The sequence below is a fragment of the Rana temporaria genome, chromosome 13 (assembly GCF_905171775.1).
Source record: "Rana temporaria chromosome 13, aRanTem1.1, whole genome shotgun sequence".
NCBI lineage: Eukaryota > Metazoa > Chordata > Amphibia > Anura > Ranidae > Rana > Rana temporaria.
Genome location: NC_053501.1, coordinates 23,910,837 through 23,929,895, shown reverse-complemented (window position 1 = coordinate 23,929,895; position 19,059 = coordinate 23,910,837). Strand labels below are relative to the sequence as shown.

Genomic DNA, 19,059 nt, shown 5'->3' with positions numbered 1-19,059 from the left:
ACGTGTTTCATTTCGCATAGCACCCCAACGCACTAAGGAAACGCACATGCATTTTAATGCACGATAGCGATCTTTTGGGATTGCTTAATGCCTGACATAACATACGTTAGTCTACATGTATTAGAGCATTGCAAATGGGTCTTCATAGATCAGTAAGATTAGAACTACACAAGTAAATGAATTATTTTGCTTCTGAGAGATTTGGCTGTTGGCAGTCACTTTATTTGCCGCGCACTGAAATCAATGCAATGCTAAGATAATCGCCACGTATCCAAACACATAACTGTGATGTTTTTCTGCTTGCCAGTCCTTAGGCTCCATGCACACTGAAGCTGATAAAAGCTATAAAAAAACGCCAGTAGCTTTGCAGGGAGCCTTTCAACGTTTTTTAGCGTTTTTGCAATAAACGTTTTTCAGTGTAGCTTTTTTTTTTTCAATGGGTTAAAAAACGCTGAAAAACACTGGCATCTGCGTTTTTGAGCGTTTTAGGCGTTTTTCAGCGTTTTGTGTTTTTCAGCATTTTTTTCCGGCAAAAACTTTGAAAGCAAATTTCGGGCGTTCAGAAAAAAGCCAATAAACTCCAAAGCTCATTAACACTAAAAAACGCCCAGGTGTGCATGGGCACATAGGCTAACATAGAGTTGAGTTTATGGGCATTAAAAAAAAAAAGCCAAAACGCCAATAAATTGCAGTTTTTCAGCTTCAGTGTGCAAGGAGCTTAGAATAGGTTCATTCTAGTACTGCTACATAATTGTGCATTTTGCAGTACGTTTTTGTATCATGTCTTTGCACCTTTTTGATGCGTTTTCATCCTTTTTTTTTATGTTGGCTATTACCTTTTGTGCCACCACACCCTGCCTTTAGAATGTAAGCTCTATGAACTGAGCCCTCCTGTACCTTTTGTATTGAACTGTACTGTAATTGTGCTGTCCCTCCCTATACATTGTAAAGCGCTGCGTAAAGTGTTGGCGCTATATAAAGCGTGTATAATAATAATATTATTGTAGGGGATGGAGACTGCCAAAGACACACCAAAAATGTACATTCATGCATTTTTCTTGTGTTCCCATTGAAGCCTATGGGACCAAAAAAGAAGCACCTACACCTTTTCAAAAATCTTACTGCACTATGTTGCATTCATGTGAACGGGCACCATAGAGAATAATATGATTCCATTGTTTTTCAGTGCAGCGTGACAGTAAATTGCTGACAGGTAGGCCCAGATCCACGAAGAACTTACAGCGGCTTATCTATTGATACGCCGCGTAAGTTCTACGATGCGCCAGCATATCTTAGTTTTGTATTCACAAAACAAGATACGCCTGAATGTGGGCTATATCCGACTGACGTACGTCTTAGTACGCCGTCGGATCTTAGGTGCATATTTACGCTGGCCGCTAGGTGGCGCTTCCGATTTCCTCGTAGAGTATGCAAATTAGCTAGATACGCCAATTCTCAGAACGTACGTCCGCCCGGCGCATTTTTTTCCGTTATTTATGTAAGGCTTTTTTCGGCGTAACGTTACCCCTGCCTCATGAGGCGTACGCAATGTTGAGTATGGACGTCGGGACAGCGCCGAATTTTCCGTCGTTTACGTCATTTGCGTAAAACATTCGCGAATAGGGCATTGCGTAAGTTACGTTCACGTCGTCTAGGCATTGAGCGGGCGTAATTTAATTTGAAAATTCGACGTGATACTGAGCATGCGCGCGCATGCGCCGTTCGAAAAAAGCGTCATTTACGTGGGGTCATTCTTAGTTTACATAAAACACGCCCCCCTGTTCCTCATTTGATTTAGGCGCGCTTACGCCGGCACATTTACGCTACGCCGCCGTAACTTTAGACGCAAATGCTTTGTGAATACAGCACTTGCCTCTCAAGGTTGCGGCGGCGTAGCGTAACTACGATACTCTACGCCCACTTATATTTACGCCTATCTACGTGGATCTGGCCCGTAGTGTGCAGCAGTACACTTTGTTTTAGGGCCATACTGGGTCCGACTGTCCACTGCAATATCACAATAAAAGTCGCTGAGCGCTGCCATTACTAGTAAAAAAATAAAAATATTCCAGTATACAGTATTCGCCAGCACTTGGCATTTTTTGTGTTTTGTTGCCTCACAACCTGGAAATAACATGGACTGTTTGAGCATTTGCATCATTTAGTTTACAGAACACGCCCACAACTTTGAAGATTTTTTAAATTATTGTGACGCAAACAACAAATAAGACAAAATAATAATAAAAAGTCAATGTGCATAACTATTCACCCCCCTAAAGTCAATACTTTGTAGAGCCACCTTTTGCGGCTATCACAGCTCCAAGTCGCTTTGGATAAGCCTCTATGAGCTTGCCACATCTTACCACTGTGATTTTTGCCCATTCCTCCTCCTTGCAAAACTGCTCCAGCTCCTTCAAGTTGGATGGTTTGCACTTGTGAACAGCAATCTTTAAGTCTGACCACAGATTTTCTATTGGATTGAGGTCTGGGCTTTGACTAGGCCATTCCAACACATTTACATGTTTCTCCTTAAACCACTCAAGTGTTGCTTTAGCAGTGTGTTTGGGGTCATTGTCCTGCTGGAAGGTGAACCTCTGTCCTAGCCTCAAATAACACACAGAGTGCTACAGGTTTTGCTCAGGAATATCCCTGTATTTAGCACCATCCATCTTTCCCTCAACTCTGACCAGTTTCTCAGTCCCGACTGCTGAAAAACACCCCCACAGCATGATGCTGCCGCCACCATGTTTCACAGTGGGGATGGTGTTTTTTTGGGTGATGTGATGTGTTGGGTTTGCGCCAGACATAGCGTTTTCTTTGATGGCCAAAAAGTAAAATTTTAGTCTCATCAGACCAGAGCACCTTCCTCCATACATTTTGGGAGTCTCCCACATGCATTTTCACAAACTCAAAACGTGGCAATTTATTTTTTGCTGAAAGTAATGGCTTTCTTCTGACCACTCTGTCATAAAGCCCAACTCTATGGAGCGTATGGCTTATTGTCGTCCTTTGTACTCTGCAGCTCCTCCAGGGTTACCTTAGGTCTCTGTGCTGCCTCTCTGATTAATGCCCTCCTTTCCCGGTCCGTGATTTTTGTTTTGCGGCCGTCTCCTGCCATCTTCTTTCCATTTGATTATGATAGACTTGATGGCGCTCCTAGGAATCATCAAACATTTGGATATTTTTTTATAACCTAACCCTGACTTGTACTTCTCAACAACGTCGTCCCTTACTTGTTTGGAGAGTTCCTTGGTCTTCATGGCAGTGTTTGGTTAGTGGTGCCTCTTGCTTAGGTGTTGCAGCCTCTGGGGCCTTTCAAAAAGGTGTGTAAATGTAATGACAGGTCATGTGACACTTAGATTGCACACAGGTGGAGATCATTTCACTAATTATGTGACTTCTGAAGGTAATTGGTTGCACCAGAGCTTTTTATGGGCTTCATAACAAGGGGGGTAAGTACATACGCACATGCCAATTATTATTTTTTTGTTTCCTGAAAAATAGTTTTATGTGTATAGTTTTCTAATTTTACTTCACCAACTTAGGCTATTGTGTTCTGATCCATCACATGTAATTCAGATTAAAAGAACTAAAGGCTGTAATGTAACAAAATGGGTAAAAAGCTAAGGGGGGTGAATACTTTTGTACATCCAATAGTTTGTAGACACTATACCGTTCGCGTAAACCAATCTATATACGCTTATTGGGTTTTTTATTTTACCAAAAACATGTAGCAGGATACGTATTGGCCTAAATTCATGAAGAAATTTGATTTTTTTTTTTCAATTTTTGTATTGGAAGTATTTTAGACTAGAATTTAAAAAAAAAAAAAACATTGTTTTTTTTTTTGGTTTCTTATTTTTTAAACCATCAGACTTTTTTTGTTGTTTATAGCGCAAAAAAAAAGAAAAGAAAAACGTGGTGATCAAATACCACCAAAAGAAAGCTCTATTTGTGGGAAAAATAACATAAATTGTATTTATGTACAGCGTCGCACAACCACGCAATTGTCCGCTAAAGTAATGCAGTGCCATATATCGCAAAAATAGCCTAGTCGTGATGGGGGGTAAATTTTCTGGAGATCAAGTGGTTAAAATCACTTAAAGTATTTTATTATTTTTTTTTGTTCAACAAATAGCTACTAACAATGCTCACCAATATTTTGCCTTCTTCTGGATCAACTGTGGGTATGGTTTTCTTTGTGTGTGTGTTTTTGTTTTTTTTGTTTTTTTTTCTCTGTGGTTTGATCCGGATGGACATTCTGCCTTTTTTTTTTTTTTCAACCAGATTAACTCTGTAACTAGTTACAGCAACTTTGTAGAAGAAATAAGTTACATCAACAAATCTGATTATGTTTTCTGCAGTTTATGGGCCAGATCCTCGTAGCGCGGCGCATTGTTGGGATCTCTGATACGCTACGCCGCCGTAACTTACAGCGTATTTTCCTTAGCCTCAAAGAAGTTGCGCCGTAAGTTACGGCGGCGTAGTGTAATTTTGGCGGCGTAAGGGCGCGCAATTCAAATCGATGTGATGGGGGCATGTTTTATGTAAATACGTTGTGACCCAACGTAAATGACGTTTTTTTTAACTGCGCATGCGCTGTCCGTAAGGGTATCCCAGTGCGCATGCTCGAAATTAAACCGGAACAAGCCAATGCTTACGACGGTGACGTCATTCTACGCAAATCCCTATTTGCGAACGACTTGCGCAAACAACGTAAAAAATTCAAAATTCGACGCGGGAACGACGGCCATACTTAACATAGGATACGCCTCATATAGCAGGGGTAAATATACGCCGGAAAAAGCCGAACACAAACGACGTAAAAAAATGCACCGGCCGGACGTACGTTCGTGGATCGCCGTATCTAGCTAATTTGCATACTTGACGCGGAATTCGACGGAAACGCCACCTAGCGTCCAGCGGAAAAATGCACCTAAGATCCGACGGTGTACTAAGACGTACGCCTGTCGGATCGAGCCCAGATGCAGTCGTATCTTGTTTTGTAGATACAAAACCAAGATACGACGCAGGAACTTTGAAATTACGCGGCGTATCAATAGATACGCAGGCGTAATTCTTCTGTGGATCTGGCCCTATCACTCTACAGAGTTGCTGCTTTATTGGCTATAATGCTTGTCTATGCAGCAACACCTCGCTGGTGTGCCTGGATTATCAGCAGCTGCATTGGAGAATTCCAATGAGAATGTCAATGGTGTGGGTGACTTCAATCACTGGAAAAAGTCAAGCGCTTGCTGACTGAGCTACAAATCGCCAGAAATCGCTGCAAAACCGACCTTTTCATAGATTGCATTTACACCTAGCAACAAAAATGCTAAGGAGGGCCCCTCTCTAACTGCTACATGTTCATGAATCGTCTCCTAAAAAGCCCAAATTTCTATGCAGAGATACTTTACACTAATAAAAATGTCTTTTTTGGCTTGGGGACTAAATGAGATAAATAATCATTTCAGCCCCTGAAGATTTCCCCCCTTAATGACCAGGCCTATACAGCACTGCATCGCTTTAACTGACAATTGCGTGGTCATGTGACCCTGTACCCAAACAAAATTGACGTCCGCCCCCCCCCCCCCCCCCCCCACAAATAGAGCTTTCTTTTGGTGGTATTTGCGTTTTTTCTATTTTGCGCTATAAACAAAAAAGAAGAGCGACAATTTTGAAGGGAAAAAAAACAATATTTTATACTTTTTGCTATAATATCCAAAAAAGAAATTTCTTCATCAGATTAGGCCAATATATATTCTTCTTCATATTTTTGGTAAACAAAATCGCAATAAGCGTATATTGATTGGTTTGCGTAAAAGTTATAGCGCCTACAAAATAGGCGATAGATTGATTTTTTTATTAGTAAGATCATACACTTTTGGCACATTTTTGGGACCATTGACATTTTATACAGCGATCAGTGGGGGTGATCAAGAGGTTAAATGTGTTCCCTCATGTGTGTTTCTAACTGTAGGGGGAGGGGACTGACTAGAGGAGGAGACATATCGCTGTTGCTAATTAGTAGGAACAGACGATCTCTCTCCCCTCTCCTGCCAGAATGGGGATTTGTGTGTTTACACAGACCTCATGTCTGTAGGGTAGAGTCCTCCACTCATACACAGACCTCGTGTCTGTAGGGTAGAGTCCTCCACTCGTACACAGACCTCGTGTCTGTAGGGTAGAGTCCTCCACTCGTACACAGACCTCGTGTCTGTAGGGTAGAGTCCTCCACTCATACACAGACCTTGTGTCTGTAGGGTAGAGTCCTCCACTCATACACAGACCTTGTGTCTGTAGGGTAGAGTCCTCCACTCATACACAGACCTTGTGTCTGTAGGGTAGAGTCCTCCACTCATACACAGACCTCGTGTCTGTAGGGTAGAGTCCTCCACTCATACACAGACCTTGTGTCTGTAGGGTAGAGTCCTCCACTCATACACAGACCTCGTGTCTGTAGGGTAGAGTCCTCCACTCATACACAGACCTCGTGTCTGTAGGGTAGAGTCCTCCACTCATACACAGACCTCGTGTCTGTAGGGTAGAGTCCTCCACTCATACACAGACCTCGTGTCTGTAGGGTAGAGTCCTCCACTCATACACAGACCTCATGTCTGTAGGGTAGAGTCCTCCACTCATACACAGACCTCATGTCTGTAGGGTAGAGTCCTCCACTCATACACAGACCTCGTGTCTGTAGGGTAGTGTCCTCCACTCATACACAGACGTCATGTCTGTAGGGTAGAGTCCTCCACTCATACACAGACCTTGTGTCTGTAGGGTAGAGTCCTCCACTAATACACAGACCTCATGTCTGTAGGGTAGAGTCCTCCACTAATACATAGACCTCATCATGTCTGTAGGGTAGAGTCCTTTATTCATACACAGACCTTGTGTCTGTAGGGTAGAGTGCTCCACTCATACACAGACGTCATGTCTGTAGGGTAGAGTCCTCCACTCATACACAGACCTTGTGTCTGTAGGGTAGAGTCCTCCACTCATACACAGACCTTGTGTCTGTAGGGTAGAGTCCTCCACTCATACACAGACCTTGTGTCTGTAGGGTAGAGTGCTCCACTCATACACAGACGTCATGTCTGTAGGGTAGAGTCCTCCACTCATACACAGACCTTGTGTCTGTAGGGTAGAGTCCTCCACTCATACACAGACCTTGTGTCTGTAGGGTAGAGTCCTCCACTCATACACAGACCTTGTGTCTGTAGGGTAGAGTCCTCCACTCATACACAGACCTTGTGTCTGTATGGTAGAGTCCTCCACTCATACACAGACCTCGTGTCTGTAGGGTAGAGTCCTCCACTCATACACAGACCTCATGTCTGTAGGGTAGAGTCCTCCACTCATACACAGCCCTTAATGTCTGTAGGGTAGAGTCCTCCACTCATACATAGACCTCATGTCTGTAGGGTAGAGTCCTCCACTCATACACAGACCTCATGTCTGTAGGGTAGAGTCCTCCACTCATACACAGACCTCGTGTCTGTAGGGTGGAGTCCTCCACTCATACACAGACGTCATGTCTGTAGGGTAGAGTCCTCCACTCATACACAGACGTCATGTCTGTAGGGTAGAGTCCTCCACTCATACACAGACGTCATGTCTGTAGGGTAGAGTCCTCCACTCATACACAGACCTTGTGTCTGTAGGGTAGAGTCCTCCACTAATACATAGACCTCATCATGTCTGTAGGGTAGAGTCCTCCATTCATACACAGACCTTGTGTCTGTAGGGTAGAGTCCTCCACTCATACACGGTCCTAGACTATGGAACGCTTTACCAACCAGCATTCGGTTGGAGGAAAACCACCTGACTTTCAGAAGACAGATCAAAACTCTGCTCTTTTGATGTCATGAGACACGAACAACAAGCGCCCAGAAGCGATTCAGTTCGTATGTGCCGCGCTATATAAGTTTTTCATTCATTCATACACAGACCTCGTGTCTGTAGGGTAGAGTCCTCCACTCATACACAGACCTCGTGTCTGTAGGGTAGAGTCCTCCACTCATACACAGACGTCATGTCTGTAGGGTAGAGTCCTCCACTCATACACAGACGTCATGTCTGTAGGGTAGAGTCCTCCACTCATACACAGACGTCATGTCTGTAGGGTAGAGTCCTCCACTCATACACAGACGTCATGTCTGTAGGGTAGAGTCCTCCACTCATACACAGACCTTGTGTCTGTAGGGTAGAGTCCTCCACTCATACACAGACGTCATGTCTGTAGGGTAGAGTCCTCCACTCATACACAGACGTCATGTCTGTAGGGTAGAGTCCTCCATTCATACACAGACCTTGTGTCTGTAGGGTAGAGTCCTCCACTCATACACAGACGTCATGTCTGTAGGGTAGAGTCCTCCACTCATACACAGACGTCATGTCTGTAGGGTAGAGTCCTCCACTCATACACAGACGTCATGTCTGTAGGGTAGAGTCCTCCACTCATAAATCTTTTGGCACTGAACTGGTTAAGCTGGTTGCACATGCCATAGTCTGATTCAGTCTTTATCCAAAATTAAAAAAAAAAAAAAAAAAAAAAAAAGTTTTGGCTTTACAGAGACTAGGATTTTTTTTTTTTTTTTGCGGTATGTGCCCCTTTAGGATATTTCCCTTCAGTTTCTGCCCCAGAGACACAACATAAATTCCCTATTATATTGTAGTCACTAAAACGCAAAAGGCGATTTGAATATATTATTACTTTTGTAACAATGTCAATGACCAAAAGGACAAATAGGGTGAATTTCCCCAGTGTGAACTTATCAAAAACTTGATAAGGTTATTACACTTTTTACTCTAAGAAAATAAAACATTTACTTAGACATTTTAGTCTAAAGCCTGGTACACATCGTCAGTTTTTTTATTTTTTATTCAACCCAGTGGGATGAGAGATTGCCAAGGATGAAGGCTGGCCATACATTATACAAACCTATTGCACAGTGTTTATGTAGATTCACAGAAGGCAGGCCCTTGCACTACATAGTTGAAAACTGTAATGTATGGCCAGGTTAAATGTTAGTGCAGCGATCTCTCCTGCTGTGCTATTGTGTTCTGCCGGGGAATGCTTTTCTGCTGCAACTCGCTGTTCAGCGATTGCAGCCATCGGCTACTGTCGGAAAAGCTGCTGCTCACATTGGGGTTTGTTTACTAAAGTCAAATCCATTTTGCACTACAGGTGCACTTGCAAGCGCAGTCGCTGTAGATCTAAATGCGGACATGCAAGGGAAATAAAAAACAGCATTTTAGCTTGCACATGATTGGATGATAAAATCAGCAGAGCTTCCTCTCATTTCAGATCTTCCCCTCAGTTCTACAGCGACCGCACTTCCAAGTGCACTTGTAGTGCAACGTGGATTTGCCTTTGGTAAATCAACCCCACTGGCCGAATGTTGGCCGTTTTTTGTTGAACTGGACATTTAATTGGCCGTGTGTACCAGCCTGAAACCTTATGAAGTGTGAGGACCTACCTGAATGACCTATTACATTTATATTTAAGTAGGCCCCTGCAACACCTACCTGATGCGTTAAAAAAATGTATAAATAAAACAATATATCAGCTAAATATGTATTCGGAATGACTATTTGTTTGTGTATGTATGTTTTTGTTTGTAAAAATTTAAGAAAATCAATAAAAACATTATTGGAATGATCAATAAAAAAATAAAAAAATTAACTAACCATACAATTGATTTAACCATACAAATATAGAGATCTATGTAGAGCAGGGGTTTCAAACTGGTGGCCCTCCAGCTGTTACAAGTTACAAGGCATGATGGGACTTGTAGTTTCGCAGCAGCTGGAGGGCCGCCAGTTTGAGACCCCTGATGTAGAGTATTAAGGTCCATACACACGGACTGAATGCCAGCTCAATAAAATCTGTCCGACATTCGGTCCGTGTTTGCCAGTCGGTCTGTTTGGTAGGCTTCTGTCAGACGTACATGCTGGAAAACCAAGTCTGTCCACGGTTTTGTCTCTGGATTGGATTTGAACAGGGGCTGGGGCAATTTCAAAGACAGCCAGTGCAGAAGTAAAAAAAATAATTCTGAATTACACACCCCGTTCCGCCACTCCTACTAGCTTAAGGGGGTGCATTTTTTTTCCATTATCTGTGCCCCTTTCTGATGATCATGTGCTGGTTCGGGTGCATGCCCATTCAGCTCTGCTCGCATATTCTTCTGCCTTGGCTCAAGTCCATGCCAGCCTTCTGCCTGCCTATCTCCTTGCCTTCCGTGGTGGATTGATCTTCCTTCGCTCCCCACCCAGTAGTAGCCATGGCCTGGAGAGTAAGACTTGACAGGCTGTGAGGCGGGCGGTGGCGGCGGCGGGCAGAGAGTCGCTAATTGCCACCATTACTAGTAAAAAAAAAATATATATGTCCCCGGATTTTATTTTAAAAATCTGGTCACCTTAGTCTATGGGGATCTACTGTGCATGTGCGGCTATGCACTGAAGATGTAAACAAACGCCAGAAGATAAAGGTAAGTATGTGTCTGGGTGGGTTTGTTTCAGTCAGGTGAGCGGGGAAGGGGGGTTTCAAAACGGATAAGTCTACTTTGTCTGATAATGCACTGATCCTCTTAAATTGCAGCGTACAGGAAACGTTTCCTAGACAGCGGTAGCAATTTAGTGAAATGCCTGATATCTCTTGATGCCTGGGCTTGGTAATGATAGGTTCACTTTAGCAGTCCCATGGCAGATACTCCTATTAGACTAATCTTGTTTCCAGGATCTCCTCACCTTGCCAGACTGGTGAGCCAAGAAAAAGGCCGGCCCCTGTGCAAAGCAGCCAAGTCTCCTCTCCGCTGTCCTGCTGTGACTGTGCTGGAATAATGTCATGGTGTTGACAGGAGCTGCTGAGAGATTGTCGGCAAGGCTTGACTGATAGCTGGTTACTTGGCAGGCGCAGTCCCTGTGTATTTGTCGTACAAGTGTCCTGGCACAATGGCCAAGTCCACCGCTTATGGGTTAGAGGTTATTGCCGGTGAGTAGAATTACCCTTACTCTTTACTAGCGCTCGTTTACTAGGTCCTTCACTAGATGATGGACTTACTTTGTGCTAATTATGATGAGTGCATTTAAGGGAGGAGACGCTCAGATGATGGGATAGTTTGTGTCATGTTCTAGCTGCATATGTTAGGACCAACTCCAAAATGTCCTAAAAGTTTGACCTGCTCAGGCCATGGGTCAGAGAGGGGGGTTTTCACAGTCTATGGGCTTTTACTCCATACCTTTTGTAAACTGTCTTACATGGCAGAATGGTTATTGTAGATCAGTGATTCTCAACCAGGGTTCCGCTAGGGCAGTGGTTCTCAACCCACTAATGCCGTGACCCCTTGATAAAATTTCCCAAGTTGTGGGGACCCCTAACAGTAAAATTATTTTCATAGCGTGGGTTGAAAGCACCCAAGGCAAGACAAGTAATTTGTAACCCACGGACATTTAGCGCTCCCTGAGTGCCTTCCACTTGTACGGTATTAAAACCCCTTAGGGTAAATTTTAGGATGTACCACTCTCTTTGTTCTCCTTTCTTTCCCTTTCATCTCTCTCTATCCTAATTCCTTGTTTTTTTCCCCCCATCACTCCCTCTTAGGCCCCGTACACATGTCCGAGAAACTCGACGAGCAAAACACATCGTTTTGCTCGTCGAGTTCCTTGTGAAGCCGCCGAGGATCACGGCGAGCCAAGTTTCCCCATTGACTAACGGCCAAAAGTGTACACACGACCGGGTTTCTCGGCAGAATACGGCTCCGATCGAGTTTCTGGCTGAATTCTGCCGAGAAACTTGGTCGTGTGTACTACGGGGCCTTACTGTCTTTCTTGCTCTCTTTTTTTTCTTTTCTCTCCCTTTTTTCTCTGTTCCTTCCTCTCTTATCTCCCTTCCTGGGAGAACAGTGCGGGCTTCAGGAACAGCCCAGGATTTTGTGACCCCTGGCAAATCATCATTTGACCCCCAAGGGGGTCCCGACCCCCCAGGTTGAGAACCACTGCGCTAGGGGTTCCTTCAGCATTCGGCAATTTCTGCCTCTCAGATACGTTCTCACAGACACTATTGATCTTTTTAGCTTTCTGTAAAGAGGTAATTCGTCCCATTGACCACAAGTGTAAGGACCATTCTTCCCACTGACCATCGCACTAATGTATCGTAGATTTCAAATTTTTAGCAGGGGTTCCCCGAGACTGGAGAACGATTTCAAGGGTTCCTTTGTGTTGAAAAGATTGAGAAAGGCTGTCCTAGATGCTGAACAATGGCATAAATGCATCAATCCTCCCCATTGGAGAATACTAAATGTTTTTGTAATTAGTGGTAACCTAAAATGCTAATCAGGTGGTGCTTAGTTCCTTCCCCCTTGCAAAACTGTACCCGAGCAATTCTCTGTTTTGCTTTTGAGGTTGTGCCATTAAGGGTACCATGTATAGAGGGAATGCCCTAGACCAGTGATGGTGAACCTTGGCACCCCAGATGTTTTGGAACTACATTTCCCATGATGCTCATGCACTCTGCAGTGTAGTTGAGCATCATGGGAAATGTAGTTCCAAAACATCTGGGGTGCCAAGGTTCGCCATCACTGCCCTAGACCATTGGTCTTCAAACTGTGTCCTGCAGGCTGGATGTGGCTTTTTGCTGGCTTTTATAACCCTTGGGGTGTTATTCCTTCCACTGATATGAACCCCTATTCCTCCCACTGACACCAATGAATGAGGCACCATTCCTTCTACTGACAGCAGTGGGGCACTTTTCCTCCCACTGATATACTGTAAATATTAGAACACTATTCTTTCCACTGATACCAATGATGGAACACTATTCTTCTCACTAATACTAATGATGGAACACTATTCTTCTCACTAATACTAATGGTGGAACACTATTCTTCTCACTAATACTAATGATGGAACACTATTCTTCTCACTAATACTAATGGTGGAACACTATTCTTCTCACTAATACTAATGGTGGAACACTATTCTTCTCACTAATACTAATGATGGAACACTATTCTTCTCACTAATACTAATGGTGGAACACTATTCTTCTCACTAATACTAATGATGGAACACTATTCTTCTCACTAATACTAATGGTGGAACACTATTCTTCTCACTAATTCTAATGACGGAACACTATTCTTCTCACTAATACCAATGATGGGGCACTATTCTTCTCACTAATACTAATGATGGAACACTATTTTTTCCACTGATACCAATGATGGAACACTATTCTTCTCACTAATACTAATGATGGAACACTATTCTTCTCACTAATACTAATGGTGGAACACTATTCTTCTCACTAATTCTAATGATGGAACACTATTTTTCTCACTAATACTAATGGTGGAACACTATTCTTCTCATTAATATTAATGATGGAACACTATTCTTCTCACTAATACCAATGATGGGGCACTATTCTCCTCACTAATACCAATGATGGGGCACTATTCTCCTCACTAATACCAATGATGGGGCTCTATTCTTCACCTACATCAATTTTTTTTCTCCCCTTGGCCACCAAGTTTGAGGCATTGATTACTCCCACTGATGCCTTGCTAATTTCTATTCCCCCGGGTCACAGTCTGTCCCCCCTAAAGTCTGAAGGAGAGTACACTGACCCCTTGCTTAGAAAGTTTGTAGACCCCTGCCCTAAACTAATGCCGTGTACACACGATCGGACATTCCGACAACAAAACCGTGGATTTTTTTCAGACGGAATGTTGGCTCAAACTTGTGTTGCATACGCATGGTGACACTAATGTCGGAAATTCCGAACGTCAAGAACGCGGTCACGTAGGACGAGCCAAGAAAAATGAAGTTCGATGATAGCGAGCATGCATCAAATTGATTCCGAGCAAGCGTAGGATTTTTGTGCGTTTGAATTGCATACAGACGATCGGAATATCCAACAAGAACTTTTGTTGGAAAAATTGAGGACCAGCTCTCAAACATTTGTTGTCGGAAATTCCGACAACAAATGTCCGATGGAGCCTACACACGGTCGGAATATCCGACCAAAAGCTCACATCGAACTTTTGTTGTCGGAAATTCCGATCGTGTGTATGCGGCATTAGGGTGTTCTAGAACTGGATTTTTGCCCTGCCCCAATAGGGCTCCAAATTTAGCGACAACTTTACATAGCTTTACTAGATAACAAATTTAAGATGTACCCTGTAGTTCGTAAAGGTTGATATTATTATTATTATTATTATTATTATTATTATTATTATTATTTATTAAATTTTTTTGGCAACTAAAATTACCCAAACTGTAGTGTGGAACAAACCTTCAGTTTCTCTAGGTCAAGCCAAAGAAAAGATTTCATGGATTATCACCCATCAAAAGATTTCTAGTACAGGGAATGACACTAAACAACAATTTAAGTAGATGTGGGGTCCATGGGGCCAATACATACAAGTCTAGACACTTCTCTTACCTTATTCAAGGTTCAGCCAGTTTAAGCCTAAAGCTCTTTTGTCTTCTTTCTTTTCTTCCTTTTTTTTACTTTCAAACTCAATATGTGTTTTTCTTCTCGCAGTTGATATTGATTGGATTTCTTGATGGCATGATGTTATTTTATATGTATGTTAACTGTTGGACATGTGCCCCACCTTGATAACGACATAGATATGTTTGATGTGCCTCTAGTCATGTTCATTACTGCTTTTTTTTATTTTATGCTACTTTTTTTTTTTTGTATGTTATTATTTTATTAGTCTTATTTTATTTTATTTTTTTTGCTTCAGTATTTATTCACTTCAATGCCCAGAATAAATTAAAGTTCTGGCCATTGAAATAAATAAACTCCCAAACTGCTAAACTCACCTAAACCGGTTTAACCACTTGCCTACAAGCAGAGACCCTAGAGAATAACATGGCGGTTGTTGCAACTTTTTATCTTTCACAGTATTTGCACAGCAATTTTTCTAAGGTGTTTTTTGAGGGGAAAAAAGTTTTTCATGCAGTAAAATAAAAAAAAAACAGTAATGTTAGGCCAATTTTTTGGCATAATGTGTCATGAAGATGATGTAACACTGAGTAAATAGACACCTAACATGTCACGCTTCAAAATTGCACACGCTCGTGGAATGGCACCAAAACTTTGGTACTTAAAGTACATAGGCGAAGCTTTAATTTTTTTAACAGGTTACATGTTTTTTAAATGCACGCCACACTTTTTCAGATATTTATTTAAAAAAAAATTAAAAGACATTTATCTTATAATTTTCCTTGCACTTCACAATTATGTGCCACTTTGTGTCTGTGGGCCTAATTCAAATCAGCGAGTAGGGGGTGTGTTTCATTTAAATAAAGCGCGTCCCCGCGCCGAATGAACTGCGCATGCGCCGTCCCTAAATTTCTCGCATTGCGCTATATGACGTCGCAAGGACGTCATATTTTTTAACATAGACGTGAATTACGTCCATCCCGATTCACGGAAGACTTACGAAAAAAAAAAATTTCAAAATAAACGCGGGAACGACGGCCATACATGGCAAGTCTAACTATGCGCCGCAAAACGGCAGCTTTAACTATACGCCGGAAAAAGCCGACTAGAGACGACGTAAGAGAATGCGACGGGCGCGCGTACGTTCGTGGATCGTCGGAAATAGCTAATTTGCATACTCGACGCGGAAAACAACAAGAACTCCACCCAGCGGATGGCAAAGTATTGCATCTAAAATCCTGAATGCGTACGAAGCCGTACGCCTGTCGGATCTAACCCAGATGCCGTCGTATTTTGGTTTGAGGATTCAAACCAAAGATACGACGCAGGAAATTTTAAAGTACGCCGGCGTATCAGTAGATACGCCGGCGTACTCGCTCTGTGGATCTGCCCCATATGCTGTTATCAGCAGTTTTTGGCAGGGACTTTTTCCAGCAGGAAAAAAAAAACAGAACTAGTGGGTTTGAAGAGTTTTTTAGCTGTAAAAACGCTCTAACGCTAAAAAAAAAAAAAATCCTGGAAAAAGCAAACAAAATTTAAAAAGTGCGGCTAATCGGCATTATGAACAATTTGGAGCCATAACTTTTTTTGTGGGAGTATAGTTTTGCAAAAAAAAAAGCTAAAAAACGCAAACGCTTAAAAAAGTTAATCAATGCTAAAAAAAAAAAAAACTTGCGGTTTTACAGCAGCATTGTACAGCAAACTCACGGTTTTACTGCAGCATTCTACAGAAATAATTTTATAATTAGGCCTCATGCACACTGGATGAATATAAAAGTGACAGTAGCTTTCTCCTGGCATTTTTATATTCATCCTGTGTGCATGAGGCCTAATTCTAAAATTCTTTTCCTCTTCCGCTTCTATAGAAGTCACTCAGAAGTGTCATGTTGACCCGATTCATTGTCCGATCATTAAGTGACATTTTCCGTGTGTACACTGATCTCGTAATTCTGGTGTTTGGTTTCACCTGCAAAACCGCAGAAATACTTTGTGTTCATATTTCATTTACCGTGACTGACGGGCCTCACTGTGTTTCCAAACGAGATTAAAATACAAAAGAAAATGAAATAAAAAAAAAAGAAAGTGACAGGGGAAACTGGAAGCTGAAGGTACAAAGTCGTGATGTATCGGTTCACCAGCGATAGAGCAGCTAATGGCTCTGCTGGAGTCAGGTGGTCTGTCCTTTGCTTCAGTCTGAAGGCCCGTGTTTGTTCTGCAGCATTAAATTACACCTCAACTTCACACTTTGACAACGTGCCAAAAGAAAGAGATCCTACTGTATATGTTGAAGGTCTGCCCCAGGGAAAGTAACCATGAAATCCAAAGGCGACCTCTGAGGCCCGTTTACAGCATACAAAGAAGGCGCCAACCCAATCACTAAAATCTTGTGTCCTTTCAAAAGGCTTTTTTTCAAAATTTTCAGAAATCGGCAGCATTCTTCAAAATACAGTAAAACCTTGGATTGCGAGTAATTTGGTCTGCAAGTGTTTTAGACGATGAGCAATTTTTTAAAATACATTTGTAGAAGAAGAGAGGCCTCTAGTGTGGCAATATGGTTACATTTAACCACTTAAAGCGGGGGTTCACCCTATTAAAAATTAAAATTAAAAAAAAAATTTTTTATTATACCATTACATTCGGCATCGTAGCGCGAGCTACAGTATGCCGGTCTTACATTTTTTATCCCCGTACTCACTGTGCTATGGCTCATTGAAGATTCCGGGGAATGGGCGTTCCTATGGTGAGAGAAGGTGATTGACGGCTGGCCCTGGCACGTCACGCTCCTCCGGAAATAGCCGAAATAGGCTTGGCTATTCACGGCGCCTGCGCATAGCCTGTGCGCAGGCGCCGTGAAGAGCCGAGACCTACTCCGGCTGTCTTCGGGGAGCGTGACGTGCCAGAGCCGGCCGTCAATCATCCTCCCTCTCCATAGGCACGCCCATTCCCCGCGCGAGTCGGATTCTTCAATGATCGATAGCACAGTGAGTACGGGGATTAAAAATTTAAGACCGGCATACCGTAGCTCGCGCTACGATGCCGAATGTAATGGTATAATGATGTCAAGGAGGGTGAACTACCGCTTTAAGGACTGGACCAATATGCTGCTAAATGACCCAAGGGGTTTTTACAATTCGGCACTGCGTCGATTTAACAGACAATTGCGCGGTTGTGCGACATGGCTCCCAAACAAAATTGGCGTCCTTTTTTCCCCACAAATAGAGCTTTCTTTTGGTGGTATATGATCACCTCTGCGGTTTTTATTTTTTGCGCTATAAACAAAAATAAGGCGGCAATTTTGAAAAAAATTCAATATTTTTTACTTTTTGCTATAATAAATATCCCCCAAAAATATATAAAAAACTTTTTTTTCCTCAGTTTAGGCCGATACGTATTCTTTCACCTATTTTTGGTAAAAAAAATCGCAATAAGCGTTTATCGGTTGGTTTGCGCAAAATTAATAGCGTTTACAAAATAGGGGATAGTTTTTATTGCGTTTTTATAAGAACATTTTTTTTTACTACTAATGGCGGCGATCAGCGATTTTTTTCGTGACTGCAACATTATGGCGGACACTTGGGACAATTTTGACACATTTTTAGGACCATTGTCATTTTCACAGCAAAAAATGCATTTAAAATGCATTGTTTACTGTGAAAATGTAAATTGCAGTTTGCGAGTTAACCACAAGGGGGCGCTGAAGGGGTTATGTATGACCTATTATGTGTTTCTAACTGAAGGGGGTGTGGCTGTAGGTGTGACGTCATCAATTGTGTATCCCTTGTGTATCAATTGTGTAAAGGGATGACACGATCGATACGCCGCCACCACAGTGAAGAACGGGAAAGCCGTGTTTACACACAGCTCTCCCCGTTCTTCAGCTCCGGGGACCGATCGCTGGACTCCGGTGGCGATCGGGTCCACGTGTCCCGCGGTCCCGGAGCTTCGTACCGGGTCGCGGGAGTGCCCATGACCCACGGCTGGGTACTAGCACTGGACGTACCTGTACGTGCATGTGCCCAGCCGTGCCATTCTGCCGACCTAAATGTGCACGAGGCGGTCCTTAAAGTAAACATCAACCCAATCACTAAAATCTTGTGTCCTTTCAAAAGGCTTTTTTCAAATTTTTTAGAAATCGGCAGCATTCTTCAAAATACAGTAAAACCTTGGATTGCGAGTAATTTGGTCTGCAAGTGTTTTAGACGACGAGCAATTTTTTAAAATAAATTTGTAGAAGAAGAGAGGCCTCAAGTGTGGCAATATGGTTACATTTAATGAGGGTACAACATTTAGCAAATTACATGGTTGATAATTAAAGTGGATGTAAACCCAAAAAAATTGGATACACATTTTTTTGATTCAGCTCGGGTGCCCCCATAGAGAGCTGCTGGTTGAGGGGGCACTCTGGGCTACTCTGTGCAAAACCACAGCACAGAGCAGGTAAGTATAACATGTTTGGTATTTTATTCTTTTTTTAAACCAGCCTTTATAATCACTTTAAAGTGGATGTAAACCCAAAAATGTATTTATTTATTTTTGATGTCACAATGTAGAGAATACGATTTCCTATCATCTGTGCCCAGTCTTGCCACACAGAG

The 19,059-nt window shown here is 42.5% G+C and overlaps 1 protein-coding gene across 2 annotated transcripts in view; it reads left to right on the top strand.

Annotated features, from left to right (window-relative positions):
• Positions 1–19,059, top strand: part of CDKL1 (cyclin dependent kinase like 1) — a 79,303-nt gene that overhangs the window by 12,638 nt on the left and 47,606 nt on the right. The window contains exon 1 of one of the 2 annotated variants that reach the window (XM_040332255.1): positions 10,815–10,999. The exons of the other annotated variant lie outside the window; for it this stretch is intronic. Coding sequence (XP_040188189.1) covers positions 10,960–10,999 — 40 coding nt within the window. The 5' untranslated portion in view covers positions 10,815–10,959. Of the gene's footprint in view, positions 1–10,814; positions 11,000–19,059 lie in introns of those variants that run through there. 2 annotated transcript variants of the gene reach the window in all.